This window comes from Salvia splendens, chromosome 2, assembly GCF_004379255.2.
Source record: "Salvia splendens isolate huo1 chromosome 2, SspV2, whole genome shotgun sequence".
In the NCBI taxonomy this organism is placed as follows: Eukaryota; Viridiplantae; Streptophyta; class Magnoliopsida; order Lamiales; family Lamiaceae; genus Salvia; species Salvia splendens.
In genome coordinates, this window is record NC_056033.1 from 30,900,494 (window position 1) to 30,927,765 (window position 27,272).

General features: G+C 41.2%; 1 protein-coding gene across 1 annotated transcript; it reads left to right on the top strand.

The window, feature by feature from the left end:
- The first annotated feature begins 23,390 nt into the window (after positions 1-23,390).
- LOC121769764 (CEN-like protein 2) lies at positions 23,391-24,373 on the top strand. Its single transcript, XM_042166521.1, has 4 exons — positions 23,391-23,600; positions 23,697-23,758; positions 23,837-23,877; positions 23,976-24,373. The coding sequence occupies exons 1-4, from the start codon at positions 23,400-23,402 to the stop codon at positions 24,194-24,196; spliced, it is 525 nt and encodes a 174-aa protein (XP_042022455.1). The 5' UTR covers positions 23,391-23,399; the 3' UTR covers positions 24,197-24,373.
- Positions 24,374-27,272: the final 2,899 nt, after the last annotated feature.

The window sequence follows — 27,272 nt, forward strand, 5'->3', positions numbered from 1 at the left end:
TTCCCGTCATCAAAGACAAGCGCGCTGAAAAGGGAAATAACTAATGTGAAGCAAGGGTATGATGAACCCTTGAGCGATTATTGGGCAAGATACATGGGTCTTTTGGAATCATGTCCCAACCATCGCATGGCGGACATTGAAGTGCATCATACTTTCTACGAAGGTATGAACGCGGTAACCAAGGATCTAGCAAATTCATCGTCAGGAGGAAGCTTCACACAATTACGGGTCAGCGAAGCGAAGAGAGTCCTAAGGAAGCTACTGAATGCAAAGAAAGAGTATGACCATTCAAGGGAAGGATACAACCGAGAGCGGGCTGCTGTTGTCTTGTCTACTGATCAGGAAAATAAACTGGAGCAGAAAATGGACTTGAAGATGGATGAGCTGAAGAAGTCACTTCTGAGTGCGATCGAGAAAAGCACCCCACCACCTCCCCCAGCTGGGAAATACAAAGGTGCAGAACAGGGAAATCAAGGACCGAACTATGAACAGCCTAGTGACTACGTGAATATGGAACAGGTCAATGCTGCGGGGTACTTCAATTCCAGTGGGCATTGGATTCAGGGTAGACAACGGGATGCACCATGGATGGATCATCCAAACTTTCGATGGGGAGACGGGGGCCAAAATCAGAACCAAGGACAGAACCAGTATAACCCCAATCCAAACCAAAACCCTAACCGTGGACTAGCAAACCCAGACTACCAGCCCAACTGGTCAGGAAGAAACCAACAAACCCAAAATCAAAGCCCACAAAGCCAAAACCCGAATCCTGTTTATGTACCACCCCACCAGAAAAACTTCCACAGTTTCCAAAATCAGCCAAATCATGCACCCCAACACCATCAGAACCAAAATCAGTTTCAAGCCCAGCACCAGAATCAATATCCTCAAGATCAGTACGTCCCTCCTGCCCAGTATAACCAATACCCGCCTAATCAAGGCCAGCAAAACTTCCAGAACTATCAACACCAAGGGCCGAATCATTTCCAAAATCCGAACAGACCAAGGAGGTCCGTTGAGGACATGATGGGTGAAATGCTAGCGTCACAACAGAGCATCAAAGGAGACTTGCAATCCCATAACGAGGTCGTGCAGGGGATGCAAAATGCCCAGAAAGAACATAAGGCGAACATGGATATGATGAATCGGCAGTTAGCCCAACTGGCCAGTTCGGTGGGGGATTTGAAGGGAAATGCAGGTAAACTCCCATCTACAGTCCAAATGCCCGACAAGGCAAATGTGAGTAAGGTTACGTTGCGGAACGGAACTACTTATGACGCGCCTCAACCCAAACGACCTAGTGGAGGATCTAACGGAACGAAGATAGGAGGCGATACCGTTTCAGCGGAAGAACTAGGGAGGCCTATGCCTCAGATGCAGGATCCATTCTTCTTGGATGCTACACCAATTGTAGGAGATGAACCCGAAACCCTACTGACCAGGAAGGAACCTCATCGAGAGGAAGAGCCCAGAATGGAAGCCCAGACTCAGGAACTACCCCGGAAAGACTCCAAGAAGGTTGCTAAGGGACAAGTAGATGAGAAAAAGGGGAGAAACCATTCCCATTCCGATTTGTTACAAAGAGGAAGAAAGAGAACCCGGTTGACTATTTGTCGATTTTTGGGAAGTTGGATGTCACCATACCATTTCTCCAAGCCGTGAAACTACCCCCTCTTGGGAAATTCATAAAGGACTTCATAGCCGGGAGAGCCCAGAAAGATGGCAAGATTATGGTGGAAGGGATAGCGTCAGCAATAGTGCAAGAGACGTTACTACCCAAGAGAGCCGACCCAGGTATGTTTACCTTACCAATAACTGTTGGAGATGTGAAGGTCGAACATGCAATGTGTGATTTGGGGGCGTCTATAAATGTCATGCCATTGTCTATCTATAACCGGTTGAAGGGAGTGAGGCTGTCAAGTACTAGAGTATTGATCCAACTGGCTGATAGGTCATGCATAAGTCCGGAGGGAGTTTTAGAAGATGTATTAGTTAGAGTGCATGATTTTACATACCCTGCTGATTTTTATGTGATCAAAATGAGTGAGCATGAAGCGAGGGAGTCTAGTGGAGTCTTGTTAGGAAGACCATTTTTGAGAACGGCCAAGACGATCGTGGATATGGCTGAGGGGACTATTTGCATTGATTTTCATGGGGAGAAGTTTACCTTTGATATAAATGATGCCATGAAGAAACCTATTGATTCTGAAAATCTATGCTATGTTGATGTGATTGACCCTTTAGTCCAAGATTTTCTTGAGACCGAACAATTGCAGGAGAAACTCCAGACTTTAGATGTTTATGAACAGGCTGACGTAGAAGCTGCTGCATGGTGTGATTTGATCAGTAGCCAGGGGTTGACCAATGAAGAAATTGAAGGAGCAATCAAGGATTTTTGTCACAAGTCGGAGTTCATAGGAGCCGCAGGGGCTCAGCTACCAGTCAGTGTAGAAGAACCATCAGAAGGAGATTTAGAAAAAGGGGAAGAGTCCGAGAAAAACCCCCTAACCGAAGACACACTTCCACCCCAAGTTGAGCTGAAGAAGTTACCCTCGAATTTGAAGTATGCCTTCCTCGGAGGTGAGGACTCTTATCCAGTGATCATCAGCAGCAGCCTTACGAAGGAACAAGAAGCTAGGCTACTGACCGTGCTGAGCAAGAACAAGAAGGCGATTGGATGGAGTCTTACAGATTTAGTTGGAATTAGCCCCGACGTCTGCATGCACCATATTAGGCTGGAAGAGGGAGCAAAGGCACATCGAGATGCCCAAAGGAAAGTAAACCCTAACATGCGAGAGGAAATATTGAAGGAAATCTTGAAGTTGTTGTCGCTAGGGATTATCTATTCAGTGCCAGACAGTGAGTGGGTCAGCCCGATCCACATGGTTCCAAAGAAGTCGGGAATCCAAGTCGTCCAAAATGAGAGGAATGAGCTGATTCCAACGAGGCTAGTCACGGGTTGGCGAATGTGCATCAATTACCGCAAGCTGAACAATGCAACAAGGAAGGATCACTTCCCTCTGCCTTTTATCGACCAGATGTTGGAGCGACTCGCTGGGAAGAAGTACTTTTGCTTCTTGGATGGGTACAACGGATATTTCCAAATCTACGTAGATCCTGAAGACCAGGATAAGACCACCTTCACTTGCCCATTCGGAACTTATGCATACCGGCGCATGCCTTTCGGCCTATGCAACGCTCCAGGTACGTTTCAACGTTGCATGATGAGCATATTTTCTGATTTGATTGAGGATTGCATAGAGATATTCATGGATGACTTTACGGTCTACGGAGACTTGTTCGATTCTTGCCTTCATCATTTGGATATAGTTCTTGAGAGATGTCAAGCGAAGAGTTTGGTTTTGAACTTTGAGAAGTGCCATTTTATGGTCACCGAAGGGATTGTTCTGGGACACGTGGTCTCGGAAAGGGGAATCCAGGTGGATCGAGCAAAGGTGGACGTTATATCTAAATTACCGTTCCCTACTGATCAGAAGGGGATTAGGGGTTTTCTGGGGCATGCCGGATTTTATCGACGATTTATTAAGGATTTCTCCAAAATCGCCCAACCCCTTACCAGGCTACTTCAAAATGACGTGGAGTTCGTTTTTGATGAGCAATGTAAGGCTGCTTTCAATCTTCTCAAGGAAAAGCTGATATCCGCACCTATCATACGGGCTCCTGACTGGGACCATCCTTTCGAAGTAATGTGCGACGCCAGCGACTTTGCGGTAGGGGCCGTGCTGGGTCAGAAGATCGATGGGAAGAGGTACGTAATTTTTTATGCGTCCAAGACTTTGAATCAAGCCCAGCGGAATTACGATACCACTGAAAAGGAGATGCTGGCAGTGGTGTATTCTTTCGAGAAGTTCCGGCCATATTTGTTGGGATCCAAGGTCATAGTATATACTGACCATGCAGCCATTAAGTATCTGATTGCCAAGAAGGAATCCAAACCACGCTTGATCCGATGGGTACTCTTATTACAAGAATTTGATTGGGAGGTGGAAGATAAGAGCGGAGTCGAGAACAAGGTGGCAGACCATTTGAGCAGAATAATGCAAGATGGAAACAGTGACGAAGTGCATGATAAGTTTCCAGAGGAACATTTATGTGAGGTGATTTTTGCGCCCAGGAAAATTGATTGGGAAGAAGTGTACAAACTTACTGGTCAGAATGATACAGCAAAAGGAAAGGAGAAGGTAGGGCAGGAGCCATGGTATGCGGACCTGGCCAACTACCTAGTAACTGGAGAACTTCCAGAAGCACCAAGTGTTACCAAGGCACAAAGAATGAAGATCAAGAGTGAAGCAAAATACTACTTTTGGGACGACCCCTACCTATGGAGGGTAGGATCCGATCAAGTGATAAGAAGGTGCATTCCTGACTGGGAGCAGCGGGATGTTCTAACCCACTGCCATTCGTTAGCATGCGGAGGACATTTCGGATCCAAGAAGACGGCAAGGAAGATTATGGATAGCGGCTTTTATTGGCCAACACTCAACAAAGATGCGTACGAGTTCTGCAGAAGTTGCGAGCGTTGCCAACTGACCGGTGGAATATCTGCCCGGGACGAAATGCCGCAGGTACCCATAATAGTTTGCGAGCTATTCGACATATGGGGAATGGATTTCATGGGGCCTTTTCCTTCGTCCTATGGCAATCTGTATATCCTAGTCGCGGTAGATTACGTCTCCAAATGGGTAGAAGCCAAGGCCACAAGTACGTGTGAAGCAAAGGAGGTGGCCAAGTTCTTAAAGAGTCATATTTTCAGCCGGTTCGGAGTTCCAAGGGCGATCATATCAGATCAAGGTACACACTTCTGTAATCGCACAATTGAAGCCTTAATGAAGAAATACGGTGTGCACCATAGACTTTCCAGCCCGTACCATCCGCAAGCCAATGGTCAAGCGGAGATCTCTAACCGTGAGATAAAGAAGATTTTGGAGAAGACTGTGAACACTTCGAGGAAAGACTGGAGTGTGAGGTTAGAGGATGCTCTCTGGGCGTATCGAACAGCCTACAAAACCCCCATAGGCATGTCCCCTTACCGGATCGTTTTTGGGAAGATGTGCCATTTACCGGTTGGGATCGAGCATCGAGCATACTGGGCAGTACAGAAAGTGAATATGGATGCTACAGCCTGCGAAGAGGAAAGGAAGCTGCAGCTGCAGGAGCTTGAGGAACTTAGATTGGAGTCATTCGACTCAGCCATGTGGTACAAGGAGCGAACCAAACTGTGGCATGATCGAAATCTGAGAACTAAGGAGCTCCACGTTGGCCAGAAAGTACTACTCTTCCAGTCAAGATTGAAGCTTATGCCAGGGAAACTCAAGTCCAAATGGACAGGACCTTACATCATAACTGCACTCAGATCCAATGGAGCAGTAGAAATTTCAGGGAGTTTTCCTAACTCGGAACCTTTCATAGTAAATGGACATAGGTTGAAAATATTCAGGGAGAATAGCGAAGTGGGTGTAGTGGATGAAATTCCACTGCAAACACTTACATCGGTTTCATACTGATCAGTAAGATAGGAATTTGGAATTCCACATGGCTAGTTCCATTTTGATAATTTTCTGCGTATACTGGCCAAGTAGGATTCCAAATTACCCAAGAAAGGTGTAAATATTGTAAATACGTAATTAGTCTTTGCATGTCAGATAATTTCTAAGAAAATCCAAAAAATATTTTCGGGCCTTAAATTTAATTTGGAGTACACATTGACCAAGAGACTACCTATTTGATGCTATTTCAATTCTAATTTAAGAGCCCATTTGAATTATTTCCCTTATTAGGCACGTAATGGTAGGTTTCGAGAAAAGACGAAATTTTGAATTAAGACTTATGCAGCTTTTGCAGGGTGGCAGCGGCAGGAGTGGCGTGGAGCAGAGAGAGTAGACGCGATAGCCAATCAGGGGCCAGCATTCCTAACCGCCTTCCGTCCAAGCGTCGCGACCGGCAACTCCCTATAGCCGGTTGTAACCACCTGCAACTGCTATCTCTCGCCTAAATTAAACGACCGTCCCAAACTTTATCCCTCACAAACCCTCATTTTCAAATTCCCTTTTTTCAAGAGATATTATCCCATACTCTCTCAAGAAAGCGTAAATCACAAACCCTCATTTTCTTCCATTTTCTCCCAGATATCAAGACCAAATTCCACTCTTTACAAGCCCTAATTTTCAGCCATGGGGAAGAAAGCATTTGCTACCAAAATCAAACCGGCCTCAAAGAAAGCCAGTGAGGAAGGAAACCTTGAAATACCACCACCACTAAACCCACAACGTCCCGCGCCAACACAACAAGCCCCGCCGATGGTCTCTCTGGATGCAATGGCGGAGTTTCTCCGATTGCAGGATCCGAATAGGAATTGGGCAGCGGAGTTAGAGTATTTTAACCAAGGTAGAGGGCAAGGGAGCGGAGCCGGAGCAACTCATGCGGCAACCATGCCAATAACCACTACGCAACCCTTGACCCCTATTTCATCTACATTGCCGATTCCGTCGATGATTCCCCAAGAAAGCAACCCCCCAACTGAAGCCGAAATGACAGAGACGGAAGGAATTTTTTCGACGACCCAGGAAGCCGAACTTGAGGATCTCGAGGCCATTGCGGCTTATTATACCTCTGATGAAGAAGAAAGAGCGGAAAGGCTGAGAAGGGAGCAACAAGACCAGAAAGGGGGAGAAGGAATTGAGGAGACGCCAGAAGTGGAAGCGGTTCGCCAAGAAGTAATTAGGGAGGAGATCGACCTGAATAAGTCGGCCCAAAAGCGCGGCCTCATGACGGAAACGGAGTTTGAATCAATAGTGGAAGAGGTGAATCGCAGGGAAGATACTGCTCTAATGGCTGAGGGTCTAGACCTCGCATCGAGGGCAGTAGGAGAGGATGAACAAGCTTTTACAGAACCCATACCGAAGGATAAGGCATCCCAGTCAGTAGGGGAAGAGGAGATGGAAGAACAGAGTGAAGAGAAAGGGCCAGAGCCAGTTGATACCCAAGTGGAAGCAGGGGATGATCGAATACAAGTAGATGAGGAGAGACCAACCGTAGACACTCAAGTACCGGAAGCTGTGGCGCCTCCCGTCTTAAAACCCCACCCAGTGAAGCAGCAATTGGTTCTGAAGACGCGGGTATCTCAGCGATGCCTGGGTAAAAGAGCAGCCAGCAAGGCCAAGACAAGCACGGCTGAGAACCCAGTAGAGATCGAGAGCGAGGAAGAACAAGCCACTCCAACGAAGGCAGGGGGTGAACCTGCACAGCCTACTGCTCAGGAGGAAGAAGCACAATATCAGCGAGCCAGAAAGAGGAAAGGGAAGGCTCCAATCCAGAAGAAAGCAGTAACAAAGAGGTCCAGGGCAGCAAACACAGGAATTGTGATTACCGAAGCTTCTCAGAGGATCCTATCGAGCCGGCAAGAGCAGAGTGATAGTGAGTATGAGATTAGTGAGGAGTCTGAATCCGATAGCGATACGACCATGGAAGATGAGGAGTACAAGGAGCAGCAACTCCCTAACGATCATCGGGAACTATTGCATCCACCTGCAGAACCACTCCGATATAAGCGTTGGACGGTGGAGCTCACAGATGACGTGGTGGAGGGGATGCAATTTTTTGACTCCAAGGAGCTCCAATCCATCTATCGCACCAAGAACGCAAAAGGCAAGAAGGTTAAGTGTGGAAAGGTAATTCATCTCCCCTCGTTAGATGAATTGAAGGTTCGGGAATCGTTTCTCGCTCTTTTCCACGAATTAGGTTTTGAATGGCTGTTAAGGAATGAGAATTTGAATGTTCCGGTCGATTTGGCCAAAGAATTTTTCGCGACCTTTCGATTTAAGGTCACAACGGATTTGGATGAAGAGTGCATCAGTTTCAGAGTATTTGGAGGAGAGATTAGGATGAATTTGATTGAATGGACTGTTCGGCTAGGGATATGCAGTTTGGAGGAGGCCATAGGGCCCGAGTGGAGAGATAGGGAGCGGGGGATTCCCCGCAGGCATGTGGACTTTGAGCCCCAGGTAGCTTGGGAAGAGCTTACTCACCCCGGGGCAGGACAGTTTCAGTCCACTATCTCCCGATCTATCCATCTCAACGATCCTAATCTACGCCTGGTTCAACTCTTCTTGGGTTACAACCTTTTAGGACAGTCGAATTCGGCAGTCCGGACATCGTTGACGGAATTGTATCTTATGTGGTGTGCCAAGAGAGGCAAGAAGTTGCACTTAGGGTTCTGGACTGCATACACATGTCACCTCATCGCTACCCACCCAGCACGGAATATTTCCCTCTGCCATATATTGGGAATCTTTGTGAGAAACAACGTCACCGTTTCAGAGGACGAAGACTTAACCCCCTTGACAATGGTGGACGCCCCAGGATTGTTTGATACCCCCCTATTCGTCCGGACGAATGCGGTATACATGAGGCAAGGCGTGCCACACTTCTACGCGATGGGAGAGGAAGCTACACCCATTGCTCGGTTGGCAGCAGCTCATGAAGCACCGACACACGACCAGAGACAAGAGGGGACGGAAAAAGCTGTGGAGAAGATAGCGGAGGGAAGCAGACAGATAAGGGCAGAAATGATCGGATTGGCATCGGACCAGGAACAGCGTCAAGCCAGAATGGAGAAGGAAATGGATGAAGTTAGAGAGGAGAATAAGCAATTGAAAGCAGAGATGGTCAAGCTAGCATCAGTAGTGGAACGGGTGTTGAAGGAATCTGCGGAGCAGAGGATACTGACCCAGAGGCAAGCGTCTATGGAAGTGATCGTGACTAAATTAGGAGAGGAGAACCACAAGATACAGACGGAGATGAATAGGATGTTGTCCGTGATCGACAATATCCTAGAGGAGGTGAGCCACCAGAGGGCGGCTGAAGCTATGAGAGTAAGGGGCAGTGTAGCCCAGGATACCGGACCAAGCGGCCATGCTGGCCAGGATGTTGAACCACAAGTCCCAGAGACCGTAGTGAAGGAGAAAGAGGAAGAGAAAGCCGAGGTGCCGGCAACTGCCGAGGAGCCGGCAAAGGATGATGAGAACCAAGCTGGAATGGAGACAGACCAACCGGAGGACCAACCGATAGAACGACCTGCACCACCTGCCCCACGAAGGAGCAGGAGACTCCGATAAACCCCCCCCTACTGACCAAGTTAGTTTTTCTTTTTAAGTTTCAGTTTTTCTTTTAACTTTTCGTATTGTTGTTATGAGTTGGTTTTTGTTTAGGTAGTATAATTTGTGTTTGCGCGCAAACCCCACTTCATAACACTTAGCCTATTCCATAGTCTAAGTGTGAGAAGTTAAGGGTTTGTTTCTTTGGAGCATGTCTCTTTGTTTTGTTTGTTTTGTTTTCTATGTCGCATGCATGTTAGCTCACACTTAGCCCATTGCATGGTCTAAGTGTGAGGAGTTTGTATATATGTGTTTGTGGTTATGTTTTGTTGATCTCTGTATAGGTGATAAAACCTCTCTCACTTAGCCTATTCCATAGTTTAAGTGTGAGAAGTTTTTGTTTTAGTTTTGCTGTTTGTTGTCTGTGTACCATCGTACTGGCCATTACCTTATCCACTTCACAGCCTTATCTGAGGGCAGACACTTGTGAAGTGAGAGGGGGGACGCAATGGCCAGTAGGATGTATGTATATATGTGTAGTCTTTGTGTTTGTGCTTTTGTTTTGTTTTGTTAGGTCTAGTTTTATGTTGTGTGTGATTGGGCTTAAAACTCAACCGTCTTGAGCTGAAGGTGAGGGGAATTGAGGGAGATAGGACATGCTGGAAAACCTAAACCATCCCCGTTAGTACCTCCTAGTCAGGATAGATGAGGTGAGTATGAGAGAAAAGCCCATACTTAGAGCCAAACACGAAAGCCCTCTAAAAATGTGAGTTATAAGCCTTAAAGTGGAACCACTTTCCACATATATTGGAAAGAAAAGAGAGGCTGCCACAATTCGCCTAGGGTGAAGTGATCACGGGTAGCAAATACTGAAGGCAGTAGGAACCCCCTCCCCCCCCCCCCCCCGTTTTAAAAAAAAAAAAAAAACCCTCCTTTAGAACCCTTTCTTCTTAACCTTTTATATACCCAGATAAACACCCCAGCCGACAGGGACTGTGTAAGGCATGAAACAAATGGAGCTTACTGGCCAGGAAGAAGTGCGGAAAAGCAGAAACCAGCTGGGCGAAAAAGTTAGAAGAAAATCGACCAGGGAGTCATTCCCAGTCCAAAAAAAAGAGAAGAAGGAATAAGGGTGGCGAAGCCACGAAGGAACGAAAAAAAAAAAAAAGAGGGAACCGAGAAAATGAAGAAAATGGTCAGAAAGATTTGACCACAAAAAAGAGATGAATGAAGGAATAAGGGTGGCGAAGCCACAAGATGCTACTGACCAGTGGAGACCAAAGCCAGAAGCGCCAACTAAAGAAAGCAACTGATCAGAAGCCTAATATACACAGTCCCCCCCCCCCCCCCCGCATAAATAAAATAGAAATTTTGAACCTTAGAGCCTTAGGAACATCCACCGAAAACATTACAAGCCAACAACCCCGTTACAAGCCTATAAGTCCTTCAGTAGCCGCTCGTGGAATCTAAGTCCGAAGCAATTGTGGTGAGCATAATGAGAGAATGCAGTCCTAACATTCCTGGTGAGGTATGAGTGACTGAGCGAACCTAGTGTTGGGCCGAGAGTGTGGGCGATCTTGACAAACAGATATACTGACTGGAAGAGAAAAGGGGGGTGGCAGTCTAAGGCCGGATTGCACTTGATCCAGAGGGGAGGGATGGTTGAAAATATAGCCCGATCTATGTGTTTTCAGTCTTTTATGTGTTTATGTTTCTCTGTGTTTGTTTGTGTTTTTCTTTGCTTCATAGTTTAGAGTCTAAGTTAGGTAGAGTCGGTCAGGGGAGTAACCAGGCTAGAATTCGACTTATTCTTTTCTTTGTTTGTTCTTCACGCTTGAGGACAAGCCTGTGGTAAGTGTGAGCAGTTTGATAAGTCGTATTCTAGGCCTTGGTTACGGGTCAGTATGATGTGCTTAATTGATTATATTTGCAAAAACAGTTGTTTAAAGTGTGCAGGTTAAGCATTCTAGCCAGTAGGGAAGTTTCGGAATGTTCAGGTGAAGGAGGCGCCAGCATGATCTCATACTGATCAGTATTCGTGCTAAAACGGCTTGAGATGGAGAAGACGGATAGCTGGGACGGATTACCCACAATTAAGGGCAAAGAAGTCAAATTGCAACGAGGATTTACCCTAAAATCAAGGGTAGCCTCCCTATAAAAGGAAGCCAAATTGGAGAGATACATATAGACATTCACTCATTCACCATCATTTTTAGGTAGAAAGTTTTCTCGGTAGTTTCAGTCTTTCAGCCGTGTCCCGCTTCTTGCCTCGCCGTAGCCATGATCACTTGACGTTCAGATGTTCCCAGAATTCCAGTCATCGTCCATTCCAGCCAGCAAGATCGTAGTTTAGAGTCTCATCGCCCGGAGTGGCAAAACACTTTTACATTGCTTTCGTAGTTTTAAATTTCTCGCTTTCCTTACGTTGGATCTTGTTTGCCTTTGGATATTTTCTGCTTTTGAAGTACTTTGTTGAAGATCCGAACGTGTTTATGCTATGAAGTTGATTTCCGTTTCGTTTATTGTGGTGTTTCTTTATTCCCTTGCCTAGTTAGCTTAGATCTAAAGTTTCTCGGTGTTTAAAGTGCTGAATCTCTCAATTCCGTTTACGTAACAAATTTCTTTAGGATAGATAAACAAGTACTGTTTGATCGGAAAGTAGATCGTTGCATGCAAAGCTTAGTTTTAATTTCTGAATCGTTCTTTCATGTTGACCAGCATGCAGAAGTCCAGTTTCAGTGTTTGATTTCAGATTTGATTTCTTAGTTTTAGATCTGTGTTTGTGAGTTGTTAATCTGAATTTTCCGTGTTGAATCTGGAATTGTTATCTGAATTTTGGAAGGGTTTGTTGAAGAAGATGATGTCTATTTCAATTGGAGGGGACCACTTACTTTTCGAGATGCTTTTGCTTTTGTCCTTCACTTTTAGTTAAGCCCTGTCAGCCTAGTCTTCAAACTTCCACTACACTCTGAATATTCTGTTTAGCCCAAAATAGAAACCCGTACCTTCCAAATATTTTCTGTTACAAAATTGTCTCCCCATTCCACGTACACAGTTACTTTCCAAATGTTTTCCTTACCGTCTGACCAGTAGAACACCTCCTTTAAGTTCCAGCCTAGGTAGAAACTCAACCCAAGCGTGGTAGCTAACCAAATCTTCCAAATTGTCACCGCGGTAGTTTAAGAACGCACCATCTCTGTGGGATTCGACCCTTACCACCACTATACTGATCAGTAGAAGTGGGTTGAGGAATCTTTGAAACCAAGGTCTAGGTTAGTTAGGATCTCTATCCTGATCAGTAGGATATATCCTTGCTTGAACGACACCTACGCACCTTAGGTCCTTTCAAGATACTTCGCGATCTCTTCAAGTGCAAGCTTCATGATGGAAGCAAGGTTTTTGAGCATGTGCTGAAAATGATTGGTTTGATTGAGAGGTTAGCATCGATTGGAAGGGTGCTCCCCGCAAATGTCTCAACAAATCTAATTTTGCAGTCTCTTCCTAGTAGTTTTGAGAATTTCATTGTGAATTTCAATATGAACAACACGAAGGTTGGGCTGCCAGAGCTGCACAATAGGCTTAAGACTTATGAGTCTTCCACTGCTAAGGTAAAATCTGTGCTCATGGTGAGCTCTTCTGCGAAGTCTTCGAAATGGAAGAATAAGCAGCAACAGAAGAAGAAAACATCTAAGGATGTTGTTATAAAGCCTAAGAGTGGAGGGGCCAATAAGAAGTCGAACTTATCAAAGGATGAGTGTCTTTTCTGTCATGAGAAAGGACACTGGAAGAGAGACTGCCCAAAATTCAAGGCACAAGGTGCAGAAAGTGGAAGCTCAGGTATGTTTGTTATTGAGATAAATATGTCTATGAATAATTCACAATCTTGGGTATTGGATACAGCTTGTGGCTCACACATTTGTAATAATGTGCAGGGGCTAAGTGATTGCAAGAAAGTGAGACCTGGTGATAAACTCGGATTTTAACTGTTTTATTGGACATTAAACATGATCTTTTGCGTGCTTTTATTGCATTATCTTAGATTTTATGTCCATATTTCACTATAAATATGCTTTGATGAGTTTATCTAGTGTTTGAAGTTAAAATAGGCAAAAAAGGGTCAAAATGAGCCAAGACGAGGCTGAGGTCTGCTTAAAACGTTAAATATGCCTATCAAGATGGGATCCAAATCCTATTTTGAGATGACCATTGTCTTCATCATCGAAAGAGCTTCGCGTGGGTACCTCACACGCCCCAATCAGAGTTCGGATGAGAGAGATATGGCCGATCTATGAAAGCCGTGCTGTCCAAAAAAATCTCACGCGGCCGGGTGAATTATTACCCTATAATTCCACCCGGCCGGGTGTCGCAAATTCGTCAGAAACTGGTCGAAAATCATCACCCGGCCGGGTGATTTTTATCCTTTATAATTCCACCCGGCCGGGTACGTTGTTTTGGCGTATTTTTATGCCAAAAATGCGATTTTTTGAGGGGGATTAAAAGGAGAAAAAGCCTAGGACGCGATTCATTCTACCCCTACCGTCTCCAGCACTCACACACTCCCCAAGCATACCTTTGAGAGAGAGAATTGAAGATTGAAGACTTCCAATCGAGAGATTGAAGCTTCACTCCATAGATCGATCTCACAGGAGTCTTAGTATCTTTACTTCATGTATTTGTTGAATTCTTTTGTTTTGAACATGGTTTTCTCTATGAACATGAGTAGCTAAACATCTATTGTAGAATTCATGGTGATGATGCACTGATTTCATAGTTTTTATCCAATTGATTTTGTTATTGCCTTGCTCTTGTAGTTATTTGATTGTCTTGGGTTTATTCATTTCAGTTGCTTGATCACCACTTGATTGTGTAGGATTAATTAGATTAATCGGGAGATGAAATAATTAATCCGGAAAGAAGAATAATTCACACCTTAATACAATAGAACTCGGGGGAGTTGAGGTTTTGAGTGAGGTCATCGACCTAATCGAGCTTTTAGGAGTTAGGTGTTTAGGATTAGAAGGGGACTTCGATCCTAGCACCTAATCTACAGGTTTCTCACCTCGGGAGGGGGTTTAATCTATAATTGTGGTCGGCTTAGTAAATCTAGAGACACCAAAAGGTAAGGTAAATCGATTGGATAAGAGCTGGGAATTGTGCATCTGATTCTTGAGTTCTGCAATTTTCTCCATATTATCTTTCCACATCCTTTTCACACCGTGTTTCCTTGTTCTTAATTGTTACTTGCTTACTATATGCTTTTATTAGTTGTTAGAACAAACCAAACTTTTCTTGATTGTCTAGATAGTAGATGATTTTTGTTCGTGGTAGTTAAGTTGATATAAAATTGTCTCTGTGGGATACGATACTCTTGCTTACTAATTGCTACACTAGCCCCGTACACTTGCGGGTATGACTTGTGTTAAAATAAGTTGAGTCACCTGGGGAAGTTGATTTGCGTGTTGGAAATGGAGCAAGAGTTGCTGTCGAACGCGTGTGAACTTATAGATTAGATCTTCCCTCAGAACATAGACTAGATTTACATAATTGTTATTTTGTTCCAGTTATTTCAAAGAATATTATTTCCATTCCGATGTTAGACATTGAAGGTTTTTCCTTCCATTTTGCAAACAGCAGATGCTCATTTTCTTTTAATGGATTGTTTTATGGAAATGCCACTCTTGAAAATGGATTATATATGCTTGAATACAAACGAAATATTCTCAATGTGCAAAACAAAAGACCTAAGCTAAGTAATACGAATAATGCAACTTATCTTTGGCATTGCAGACTTGGTCATATTAATGAAAAAAGAATAGCAAGATTGAGAAAGTTAGACTATCTCACTTAATTTGATTTAGAATCCTATGGAGGTTGTGAATTCTGTCTCAAAGGAAAATGACAAGTAAATCATTTTCTGGGAAAGGGGTACGTGCCAAAGATTTGCTAGAGTTGATTCACACAGATGTGTGTGGACCATTTCCAACTCAAGCAAGATGTGATTATTCGTACTTCATAACTTTTACTGATGATTTATCAAGGTATGGATATGTGTATCTTATGAAAAATAAATCTGAGGCCTTCGATAAATTTAATGAGTTTAAGTGTGAAGTTGAGAAACAACTTGGGAAAAGTATGAAGACTCTTCGATCAGATCGAGGAGGGGAATAGAATTTCTTGATTACTTGAAGTCACATGGAATCCAGTCGAACTGGACACCTCCTGGTACACCTCAAATGAATGGAGTATCTGAAAGGAGAAATCGGACATTATTAGATATGGTTCGATCCATGATGAGCTTCGCCAGTCTCCCTTTATTCCTATGGGGTCATGCCTTACTAACGGCTATTTACATTCTAAATAGGGTTCCTTCTAAATAAGTCGAGAAAACACCATATGAGTTATGGTGTGGCAAGAAAGCAAGTCTTAACCATATCCGGACATTGGGTTGTCCAGCTTTTGTTAAGAAACAAATGACTGATAAGTTGGAATCTAAAAGTGAGAAGTGTTACTTTGTGGGATATCCTAAACAAACTAGAGGATATGAATTCTACTGCCATGGAGATCACAAGGTGATAATCTCTAGAAATGTGAAGTTTCTTGAAGACAATTATGTCTTAAAGGAACAAAGTCACAACATTGTAGATCATGAAGAAATTCAAGAACCACAAGATAACATTGAGAATGAAGTATTATCAAATGATTTGAACAATAACTCAATGGGAGTTTTTTGATGATCTATTGGGAGGGGAAATTACTATTAGAGGAGACCTTAGAGGGACTCTCGAAGAACCTTCTCAAGACAATGAGATGCATCAAAGACAAGATGATATAATAGTTGCATCACCTCTACTTCAAGAAGATCATAGTGATATTCCCGAACCTACTCACATTCAGAATGAACAGCCCGAGCCGAAGAAAACCAACTCAATAGGCCTAGAAGGATTCGTCGTGCACCCGAGAGACTGAATCTAATGGTTGAGAACCAAGATGATGAAATTGATTTAGATGACGATGAGCCTAAGACCTATACTGAGGCGGTGTCAGACACCGATCGAGAGAAGTGGCTTGAAGCCTTGATATCTGAAATGGACTCGATGTACTTCAACTTAATCTGGGAACTAGTTGACTTGTCAGATGTGGTTTACCCCATAGGCTGCAAATGGATCTTCAAAAAGAAGAGATATGCAGATGGCAAAGTACAAACCTACAAGGCCAGGTTAGTGGCAAAGGGTTATAGTCAGCGCAAAGGCATTGACTATGATGAAACCTTTTCGCCAGTTGCTAAGATCAAGTCCATTAGGATATTACTTGGAATTGTTGCATACTACAATTTTGACATTTGGCAAATGGATGTCAAAACCGCATTTCTCAATGGAGAATTAGAAGGTGATGTCTATATGACACTGCCTGAAGGTTTTGTATCGAAAGAAAGGCCGAATGCAGTGTGCAAGCTAAAGAAGTACATCTATGGACTTAAGCAAGCTTCGAGGAGTTGGAATATTTGTTTTGACAGAACAATCAAATCGTTTGGTTTTGTCAGAAGCAAAGAGGACCCATGTGTTTATAGTTAACGCGAGAATGGTGACGTTGTCTTCCTTATCATATATGTTGATGACATCCTGATTATGGAAAGCGATCGTTCCATGATGCAATCCGTGAAAGAGTGGTTGTCTAGTTCTTTTATGATGAAGGATCTAGGTGATGCTTCATATGTCCTTGGAATTAAGATATATCGAGATAGACCAAATAGGATGTAAGGATTATCACAATCCACTTACATAGACAAGTTGCTAAGGCGCTTCTCAATGGAGAATTCTAAAAAAGTTTTTCTTCCCATGGGACATGGCATTGTATTGTCAAAGAAGGATTGTCCTTCTAATGATAAAGAAAGAGACAACATGAAAAGAATCCAGTATGCTTCGGCTATAGGATCTATTATGTATGCCATGATTTCTACTAGGTCAGATGTTGCCTATGCGCTTAGCATGACAGGCAGATTTCAGCAAAAGCCCGGTGAGGAATATTAAAAAACTGTTAAGACTATTCTTAAGTACCTTATAAGGACTAAAGAATATTTCTTAGTCTATGGTGGATAACCAGAGTTATCAGTTACTGGGTACACTGATGCTAGTTTCCAAACAGATCATGACGACTATAAGTCTCAGTCTGGATATGTTTTTCTCCTCAATGGTGGAGCAGTGAGTTGGAATAGTTCCAAACAAGGTACAACCGCTGATTCCGCCACCGAAGCCGAGTATATTGCTGTATCTGAAGCTGCCAAAGAAGTTGTTGCTTTGTTAGAGTTCGTTAAAGAACTGGGTGTCATTCCGAGTGCCAACAGTGCAATACCTTTGTACTGTGACAACACCGGTGTTGTTGCGCAAGCAAAAGAACCCAGAGCTACGAACAGGAACAAGCATGTTCCTAGAAGATATCATCTGATTAGAGATATAATTGAAAGAGGTGACATAAAATTAGAAAGAGTACCCACTGATGATAATTTGGCCGATCCTTTCACCAAACCGTTATGTATAGCAAAACACAACAAGCACTTTGAGAGCTTAGGTGTTAAGCATTGTTGTAGATGGCTTTGAATCAGTGGGAGTTACAATTTTATATGTCTTATAAACATTTTGTGTTGAGACAATATTACTTGATCACATTATATGAAAATTTTATTTTCTATGGGTTTTGTGCACTTATTGGAATAATTGTTTAAAATGTTTGTATTTATTCTAAATATTTGTTCCCTTGAATTATGACTGTCGTTAATTGTGTGAGACATTAATTATATAGTATAATTCTAAAATAGCCCTAACCAATAATCATCAAGAATGGGATATTGATGATATGTTATAGGTTAGCATGAGGTTTGCATCATATTCTTAGAGAATGTAGTTGTTCTCACAACTATGAGATATTAGATACTCGTGATGGACACATGATATACTTTGGAGAGTATTGGTATACCCTACTATTAAACTGTTTTGTTAAGTGTCTACAGTTTATTAGTACATGAAGTATGTAATAGTCATTGGATCTGGAGTCATTACACATTTTATTTGTTGAGTGGTGTGCTTTGATCTTGTCCAACGCTTTGCCTCCCAAAGGAGGATTGAGACACGGACTTGTATTGGGTATATCATAAGATAAATAGAAATGGTAGTTGAGCCAAGAATGAGATTCATTCCTCGATCAGAATTTCGAGAGAACACTCAAATTCTCTATATTACTTGACCATTAAGTCATTGGCCAATGCAAAGATATATTCAATTAAAGTAATTGAATATGATCGAGTGGGTGATTTAATAAATATGAGATAAATTGATTGAGCTATTTGGATGACACATGACAAATCTTAGGCTCAATCGGGTGGTTCGTGAATGAAAGGATATTACTATAAACTTTGTGTAAAGGCTTGTTTATCGAATTCACGTAAACTCCCTTTATATATCGAGCTACGCTGCCAACGCAGTCTAGGAGTTTTGTGCAGACTTCGATTAGATCGTCGTCGATAATGAAGGCCTAAAGAGTCACACTATATGTGTATTTTGATCCGCTCAAGGGTACAATGTTAGAGCTGTGTATTATATCTAATGCTAGTCCAAGTGGGAGATTGAAAGATTAATGGGCTAGACTAGATTAATAGGAAATCATTCTATTGGGCTTGGTCCAATGTTACAATCATTCTATAATATATATGCTCTATTGTAGAGAACATAAGACACAAAACCTAATTTTCTAAGAGAGAAAAGCGGCGCTACGTTCACCAAGAGATTTCCTAGCTTTCTCTATAGAATGATTGTACCGAGGAATTGTTCCTGCATCGGATCATAATACACGTGGACTACGATAGTAGTGGATTCGACTTGCAGGATACAATCGTAGAAGAAAACAACACAACAAGTAAGATATTTAGTTCCGTTGTGTATTACATGCTCAACTTACAATATAATTATGAATCTAGATCTGTTATTCTTGTCTGCAATTTCCGCTGCGCTCATTAGATGAATACAAGAATTCCTAACATTAATCATGAACGAAAGAGTAAAAAATCTAAAGTAATGAAATTAGAAAAGAATGTTTTATACCAAACAAAAAGTGAGAAACAAAAATAAGTTGGGTGATACTTTACTAGTGATAAAGGAGCGGAAGGAGATATTAGAATATGTTTTGAAAGTTGAAGATTCTCCGGAAATTGTTTAATTTTACTATTTTCGTATTATTTCTATTAATTGTATCATTTCATTCTACTTAATAAGTATTTCATTATTAAATTAATTTATAAAAATAGAACACTAACTCCCCTAATTTTTTAACAAAGTCAAACAATTTATATAAAAATTCCACACCGATTAACTATGGGACAAATAATAGGGACCAAACGGAATATTGATTAGCTTAATAATACTGTGCATGAGGAGCAAGTTTTCCAGTTCCAAAACTAAGAATTTCGTATCAGAGCATCCACAATGGCGGCGAGCGGACCGGCTAGCCGATCTCCGGCGCTCGTCGGTTCGCTCGCCGAACCATTGTAACCGGCAAGCTCCATTTCGGCGAAAAAATCGGCGAGCGCATGCCGATCCGCTCGCCGCCATTGCAGGCTCCGGACCGGCGAGCGATTTTTTTTATTTTCGAAACACTATATATACGCGCTTTGCACGTCATTTTCATTCGCACCACTTGTTTTAACGAATACTCTCTCTATCTTAATTTCTGTACAAGATCAACAACGTGAAATGGAGAACAACAACAAAGGTACTCCAATGACGAGCGGGTCTCAAACTCCCCCGGTACCCGTGAGAGGTGTATGGGGTCTGATGCCCGGGTACTACAACATGTACCCGTGGCAGCAGATGATGCCCGGGATGGCAGCCGGGGGGAGATCGCCGGGGGGGTTACCGGCGATGCCTGGGTGGGCACCCGGTATGCAGATGATGCCGGGGTGGGCACCCGGGATGCAGATGATGCCGGGGGGGGGAAGTCTATCGCCCCAGTTTTGATTTTTGACTGCTTTTTCACACACATCGACCCCAGCTGAGGCGCAGTTCACGCAATATGAGACTTTCTCCTTAGAGGAGTTGGGGTTTGATCTTCTCGGTGTTCCGGAAACTCCCGTTCAAACGGGGGGAGTAGGGCGGGGTTAGGGGTGGGTCGGTACGGTATACCGTACCGACCGTGCCATACCGCATACCGTACCGGAAAGTACGGTATGACAAAATTCAATACCGATACCGTACCGAATTTTCGGTATACCGGAAATTCGGTATGATATTTTTTGATACCGTTACCATACCGTTATTACGGTGTACCGTACCGTGTTTCGGTATACCGTTTTTTAACGGTATACCGAAACACGGTACGGTACACCGTAATAACGGTATGGTAACGGTAACGGTATACCGAAAAAAACCTATTGTGTCCAAAATATTTAAAATAACAATTCAAGTGTTCAACTATTTAAAAAAAACTCAAAATAATAAAACTTCATCACAATCAAATCTTGTTCATAGCATTCAAATTAATAAAACTTCAACATTTAAATCTAAAACAATTTATGAAGTCATGATCAACAACATTATCTTCATTTCTTGCAACCACGTTGTCTTCATTTCTCAAAATTCCACAAAAAATCGTTGAAGATGACCCTGCATTTGATAACTTTTATTAATAGTCGAGCATAATCACAATACACAAACAACCAAACCAAAAGAAATGTATGGAGTGTAACATCCATATATCAAAACACCTAATTATTGCAACGTAAACTTGCTCCTGCAGTTATAACTCAACGGTTAATTCATATTTCACAGATTTAAAATGCTTTTAAATTTTAAGTCGGATATTTAAATGTCAAGACAATTTATTAAAATGTCAACACAAATATGTGTTGAAATTTTAATGTGATCGTATTGATAATTTTAAGAAAATGTGGCATTTAAACGCACTCTTGTGGCTATGTGGGGTTAATGTGATTGAAAAAGTATAATCCAAAGTAAGAGGATGTCGAATATTCTTTTGTTTATCATTTCACAACTTTTATTTCGCATAATGAAATAAATATGAAGAAATTAAAATGACCCGTGCATCAAACGTGAGTGACACTAGTTAGTAATTTAAATTGGACATTTATTTCTCTTTAATTAAGAATGATTGATCAGTATCCTATTTATTCATCCTTCAATTTAAGTAGTATATAAAATAAGATATCATACAATGAATTAAACACTAATTAAACGATTTGATTCATTTTCAGCTGCACATATTTTTAATTGACATTTTATGAAGTGGGACGAAGAATAAAACAAAAATTTTAATTACTTTGTATATTTGGAATATGACATTACACAAAGAATCATATACTAAATGGTGTGAGATAATACAAATTCTTTCAAATGTGCTCTGTTGAAACATATTCCCGATATCGTATTTCCAATCTTCTTTCAGTGTTATGTGCTATTGTGTTTATTATATTTAATAGGATGAGTTGATAAAAAATAATTCAGGTTAATTTTGAATTTGTTTGAATAAATTATCATTTGAATGTTTAATTTTATTGTATTAATTGATGTATTAAATTTTTTTTAATATAATATATATATATATATTACAACATATTTAATATTAATATATATAATAATCTATCGGTATACCGGTATACCTAGGATTCGGTATACCGCGGTATAGAAAAATTGATATCGTTACCGTACCGAAACACTGCGGTACGGTATCATACCGTACCGGAAACTGCGGTATACCGAAAAATCGGTATTTTTTCGGTACGGTAAGTCCGGTATTACGGTATTTCGATATAATTTCCCACCCCTAGGCGGGGTCGGGGCCCCCCCAAAGGGGAAGGGCAAGAGGGTCGGTGAGTCGTCGCAGCCGGTTGAGGACGACTGCTCGGTACGGAGGAGGTGGACGGATGCGGAGAACGTCGCGCTGTCTAAGGCGTGGGTGAGTGTTTGCGATGATCCCCTCACTTCGAACAATTAGAGGATCGTCAACATGTGGGCCAAAATAGCAGCAGCCTACAAGGCATTTTGCCCGGAGGGGAGGCCGCGCAACGGGGAGGAGTGTCGGAAGGCATGGGACCGAATCAGGGCTGGGGTCTCCCGATTTTCAGGCTTGTACGCCAACGCCCTCCGCATGCAGAGCAGTGGCCAACGGGGATGACTGCAGGAGGATAGCGGAGAAAGCCTTCCCCCAGCCCGGGTTGTTAAGGAGTTCACCTACTGGAACTGCTATGAGGTGCTGAACGACTCCGAGAAGTTCCGAGCAGGTGTCGACGCTGGCTGGCCGAAGAAGCAACGACTGAACTATACCGGTGATTACAGCGGCAGCAGCGGTGGTTCTCACGACCTCCCCGAGGGTGCTCAGGAGCTCCTGTCCCCTCCATCGTTCGCTGGCCGAACTCGCCCGGTTGGTCAAAGGCGGGCACAACGGGAGGCGAGGGGGGCGCCGGGGGGTCCCAGGAGGTCCAGTCGGCATCCCCCCTTGGCCAGTCGATAGAGGATCTCAAATTCTTCGCGCGTCAACAAACGCGTGCTCAGATGGTCAAGATCTTAGCCGATTGGAAGGCGGCAGAGGACCCCGAGTAGAAGAGCTTTCTTCACGCATTGCTCGTGAGCATGCGTGACGATTTGAAGACCCGAGGGGCACGAGGGGGTACAGGCGGCGACGGTGGCGACGGAGACGAGGAGTGAGGCGGAGGTCGGGGTTTTTTTTAAATTTAATGTATTTTTTTAATGTACTTTTTTTTAAAATTAATGTATTTTTTTAATGTACTTTTTTTTTAATTTAAATAATATTATTGAATTTTCGCGTATCTGTGTCGTAAATTTAATTTCGTATTTTGTGTGATTGTCAATTATTTGTTTTATATAATTAGGAATGATGTGCCTAGGCTATTGCTGGGCTATTTGCTTGTCCTGATGATGTGGCAGGAGGATTTTTAGTGCTGATGATATGGCAGGAGGAGTTTGTGGCTGGGCTATTGCTGGCCGAAAGCTATTATGGATGCTCTCAATGAATTAAATTAATACTCGTCTCTCTATGCCATTGTATCTATGTCTGCCTGTGCCTATATAATGTTATACGTACGTGGGTGCATATAGAGAGGTGGGGGTCGGTTTTCGTTGTTCTCCAGGGTCTCTACTTTTGTGTACTTGCAAATTCTCTATTCACTTCACCAACAAATAGAATATGCCAACAATATTATAAATAGGAGGCCAGGCTTGTTCTCTTTCCCTGTAAATCATCACCACCTAATTATTCTCTAATATGGCAAAAATGTCAGAAGTTCCTCTGATAGTAGGGAGAGTGATCGGAGATGTTCTTGACTCTTTCAGTGCCTCCATGAAAATGTCAGTTACTTACGGAAACAAACAAGTCTATAATGGTCACGAGTTCTACCCTACCGCCGTCGCAGCTAAACCCAGAGTTGAAATCGAAGGAGCTGACATGAGAAATTTTTACACTTTGGTAATAATAATTCATTCATCTATATATGTTTAGTCTTCATTAGTTTTCATTAAATATTTATTTATGAGTTCTCATCTTTTTTTTACATATATGCAGCTTATGACTGACCCTGATGTCCCTGGCCCCAGTGACCCATATCTCAGGGAACACCTCCACTGGTATATATACTACTCAAATTTTAAAAAACACATCATTACATTACATTGCATTGTGTTGATTAATTATGTATGTCACAGGTTGGTGACTGATATTCCTGGCACAACAGATGCTACATTTGGTAATAATATGTTATTGATAAATTAAATAATACTACTATAGCTTCCTATATTATTGATTTATTGCTATTTTTTTTAAAAAAATATATACTACTATCAGGAAAGGAAGTGGTGACATACGAGATTCCGAAGCCAAGCATAGGAATCCATAGGTTTGTGTTTGTTCTGTTGAAGCAAAAAGGCAGGCAAACAGTGAAAAACCTTCCTACTTCAAGAGACCACTTCAACACCCGCCGTTTCGCTGCTGACAACGACCTCGGCCTGCCGGTCGCTGCCGTCTTCTTCAACGCCCAGCGGGAGACCGCTGCCAGAAGGCGCTAGATAACCGGAACTTATTAAAATAAATTATCTACAGCACCTACCAGTATTAGGAGTTTATTATTGTGGCCTGTGTTCTTATGCTTTATTTTTTTCCATTAAAGGTAGGGAATCTATGCTGCTTAGTTTCTTCTTTGAGATTCCTACCCTTTTTTATCAATCAAGTACTGTCCACTGAAATCTCTCCATTACACTAAATTCTACTTCCTCCTTATAAGTGAAACTTTTTGGCATGGAGTTTAAGAAATGGATATTGAGTATATTAAATAAATAGATAAAAAAAGTAAGAGGGAGAAAAAAAAGTAGAAAATGAATAAAGTAGTAAGAGAGGGTAAAATAAGAAAGAGAAAAAAGTTACTACTCCATCTGTCTCATATTACTCGCACTTTTCATTTTATGCCGTAAATTTGGGATTGATTTTTTAGTGTAATTAACTTAGAATTTTAAGTGTAATGAGACATCACTTAATAAAGGAGCTATTAACTTAAACTAACATATTAATTAACTGCATTAATTCTAACTTAAACTATAAATAGTGTAAGGAGTTTGTGACGAGCCGAAAAGCAACAGTGCAAGTAACATAGGACGGAGGAAGTACTATATGAAAATGAATCAACTTTGAGGGAACTTCCTATGACTCAACTATGAGGGACGGAAGGAGTATATTATTCCATCATTTAGTCCAACAATTTTGAACCAACCAATTTGTGTACCATTAATTTGCACCACCGATCGTTCATATTTGAAAATAAAACTCAGTAATTATGCAATTAATAAAATACACTCCTATTGTGTTAAATTGACTTGAGAAAGAATAAGAAAGAGTCAAAAGAGGCGGCCAAGGAATTTTGGTGTTTCATCAGCTTTAGGGTAGGAGTCGATTAGAGCACATGCATTAGGACATACACCGTTTATTATCCCAAAAACACTTTACCAATAAGCCACATTATCAATTACCTAACTTTTTACTACTTCAGTCTGTCAACCACATAGTACAATATCCCACAACACTATTTTGTGGATCTTATCATCTCTACTTTTTCGACAAATATGTTTATTTTAATTTTTTAAATTAATAATATACATTTAGCACTTAATTTAACAGTGAAAAAATAAAAAACAACCAAACTCAAACAATTGATTATGTAAAATTAAAATTGTTACACACACATGAATAACCGTTCACGCTCAAATCGTGCCCAAACATGCTCAACCAAATCAGATCAGCGTAGTTATGAGTTTTCTTGTAACGTAGTCCATCATTATATACTCCTGTGGGACGGCTTAAAACGGAAAGAGTGCATACTATTGTTTGGGACATAGGGATTATTATTTTGTTGTATTTTATGATCTATTGTTATAGCGATTAAGATTTGATTTGATTTAATTCTATGATCGTTAGGATTTGACTTCGATTTATTCTAATATACCTTTTTGTATCATGTATTGTAAATATGTTGTTGGAAATATTGCAGCCTTTACACTGGAAACCCTTGCTATTACAAAGAACACAAAAAACTGGAAGGTAAATGAAACAAAGTAAATACAATAAAAGGAACCAAGATGCAAACTATATTCTTCTTCAAGTCGAGTCGAGGTGACCCTCTCTCCGCAAGACGAAATACGCCCCGGCTAGTGCTCACGGATTGGCGTAATGTCCCCAAAGATGAAACGACTTTCCTCCTATCGAGTTGAAGCACCTCAAACTCGTAGGCTTCGACGAACTTGAATTGGAGGCGAGAACCGAGCAATGCAATGCTCCTAAGATGCACACTAGAATGTTTGAGCTAGAGAGAAGAGAGAATGCTTTTTGTTGGTGTCCGTTCTCATCTCCCAAAACTCCATCTATTTATAGGATATGTGAGCCTACATGAAGAGTCATGGCATTAAGGCATCACATAATGCATTTGGAGAAGAAAGGCCAAAGGCCTAGCCTTTTCAAATTTTACACGTTTTCAACATATGTGTGGAATATTTGATTATAATTAGAGTGAACTACACTAATAGTCCATGATGTTGTCGAAAAATGCACCAATCGTCTCTAAAAAATATTTATAGCCTTTTTGGTTCCTAAAAATGACATTTTTGGTACTTGTAAGTCTTTTATACCCCTCTATATTTGAAAAGTCTCCTAAATGCCATGGAGGGCATTTTCAGTATTTGAAAATTATAGTTTTGGTACCTCTTCAGTCATGCAATTTTTTTGGACATACACAAAAGCACCTTTTGAATTAATTCACTTAAATTTTTTAAATAATTACTTGAATAACATAGAGATTAAACTTTATGAAAAAATTACTATAGTTTACTTTAATATTTTTAGTAAAAAATGTTACTAGCAAGAGTTCGCTTTAATTTATATTAGATATAATTCACTTAAATTTTAATTATTTTACTTAAATAATATTTTTCACTGTACTATATTTTAATTAATGTAATTAAAATATTTATTTTCACTTAAGTATAGGGAGTAACATTTAAATATTTAAGTAACATTTTTTAAATAAATAATTATTATAGTTTAATATAATATTTTTTTCTTCTCAAATTTAAAAAATTTAAGTTGAATTTTCTATAGTTCACTTTAATATTTTTATTAGAAAATGTTACTATTAGATTTAATTTTTTCTTCACAAATATATAGATGGATTAAGTTGTATAATAAATAATATTTAATTATAAAAATAAATAAAGCATAATTTAAACATTTGGTTTCTTATTTAAATTTTTACAATCATAAAGCATCAAATATTATTTAAATGAGTTTAATTAAGTTTTGAAAAGAAAATGACTATGAAAGAAAAAAAATTAAAAGGAGAGTAGAAAGGTCCAAAATGTCCCCAAACATTAAATATTCACACTAGTGGTGCCTAGGGTTACTTTAGTCTTATCGTACTAAAAATGATATAAAAATATTTTAGGGACCATTGGTGCATTTTTCGACAAATTCAGGGACTATTAGTATAGTTCACTCTTATAATTAAGAAAAAAGAAATTACTTTTATCATTCTCCCCATGAGAATTCACGGTTCTCATAGTCTCTCTTTAACTCATCGTTTCTTTCTACCTTCTTATATCT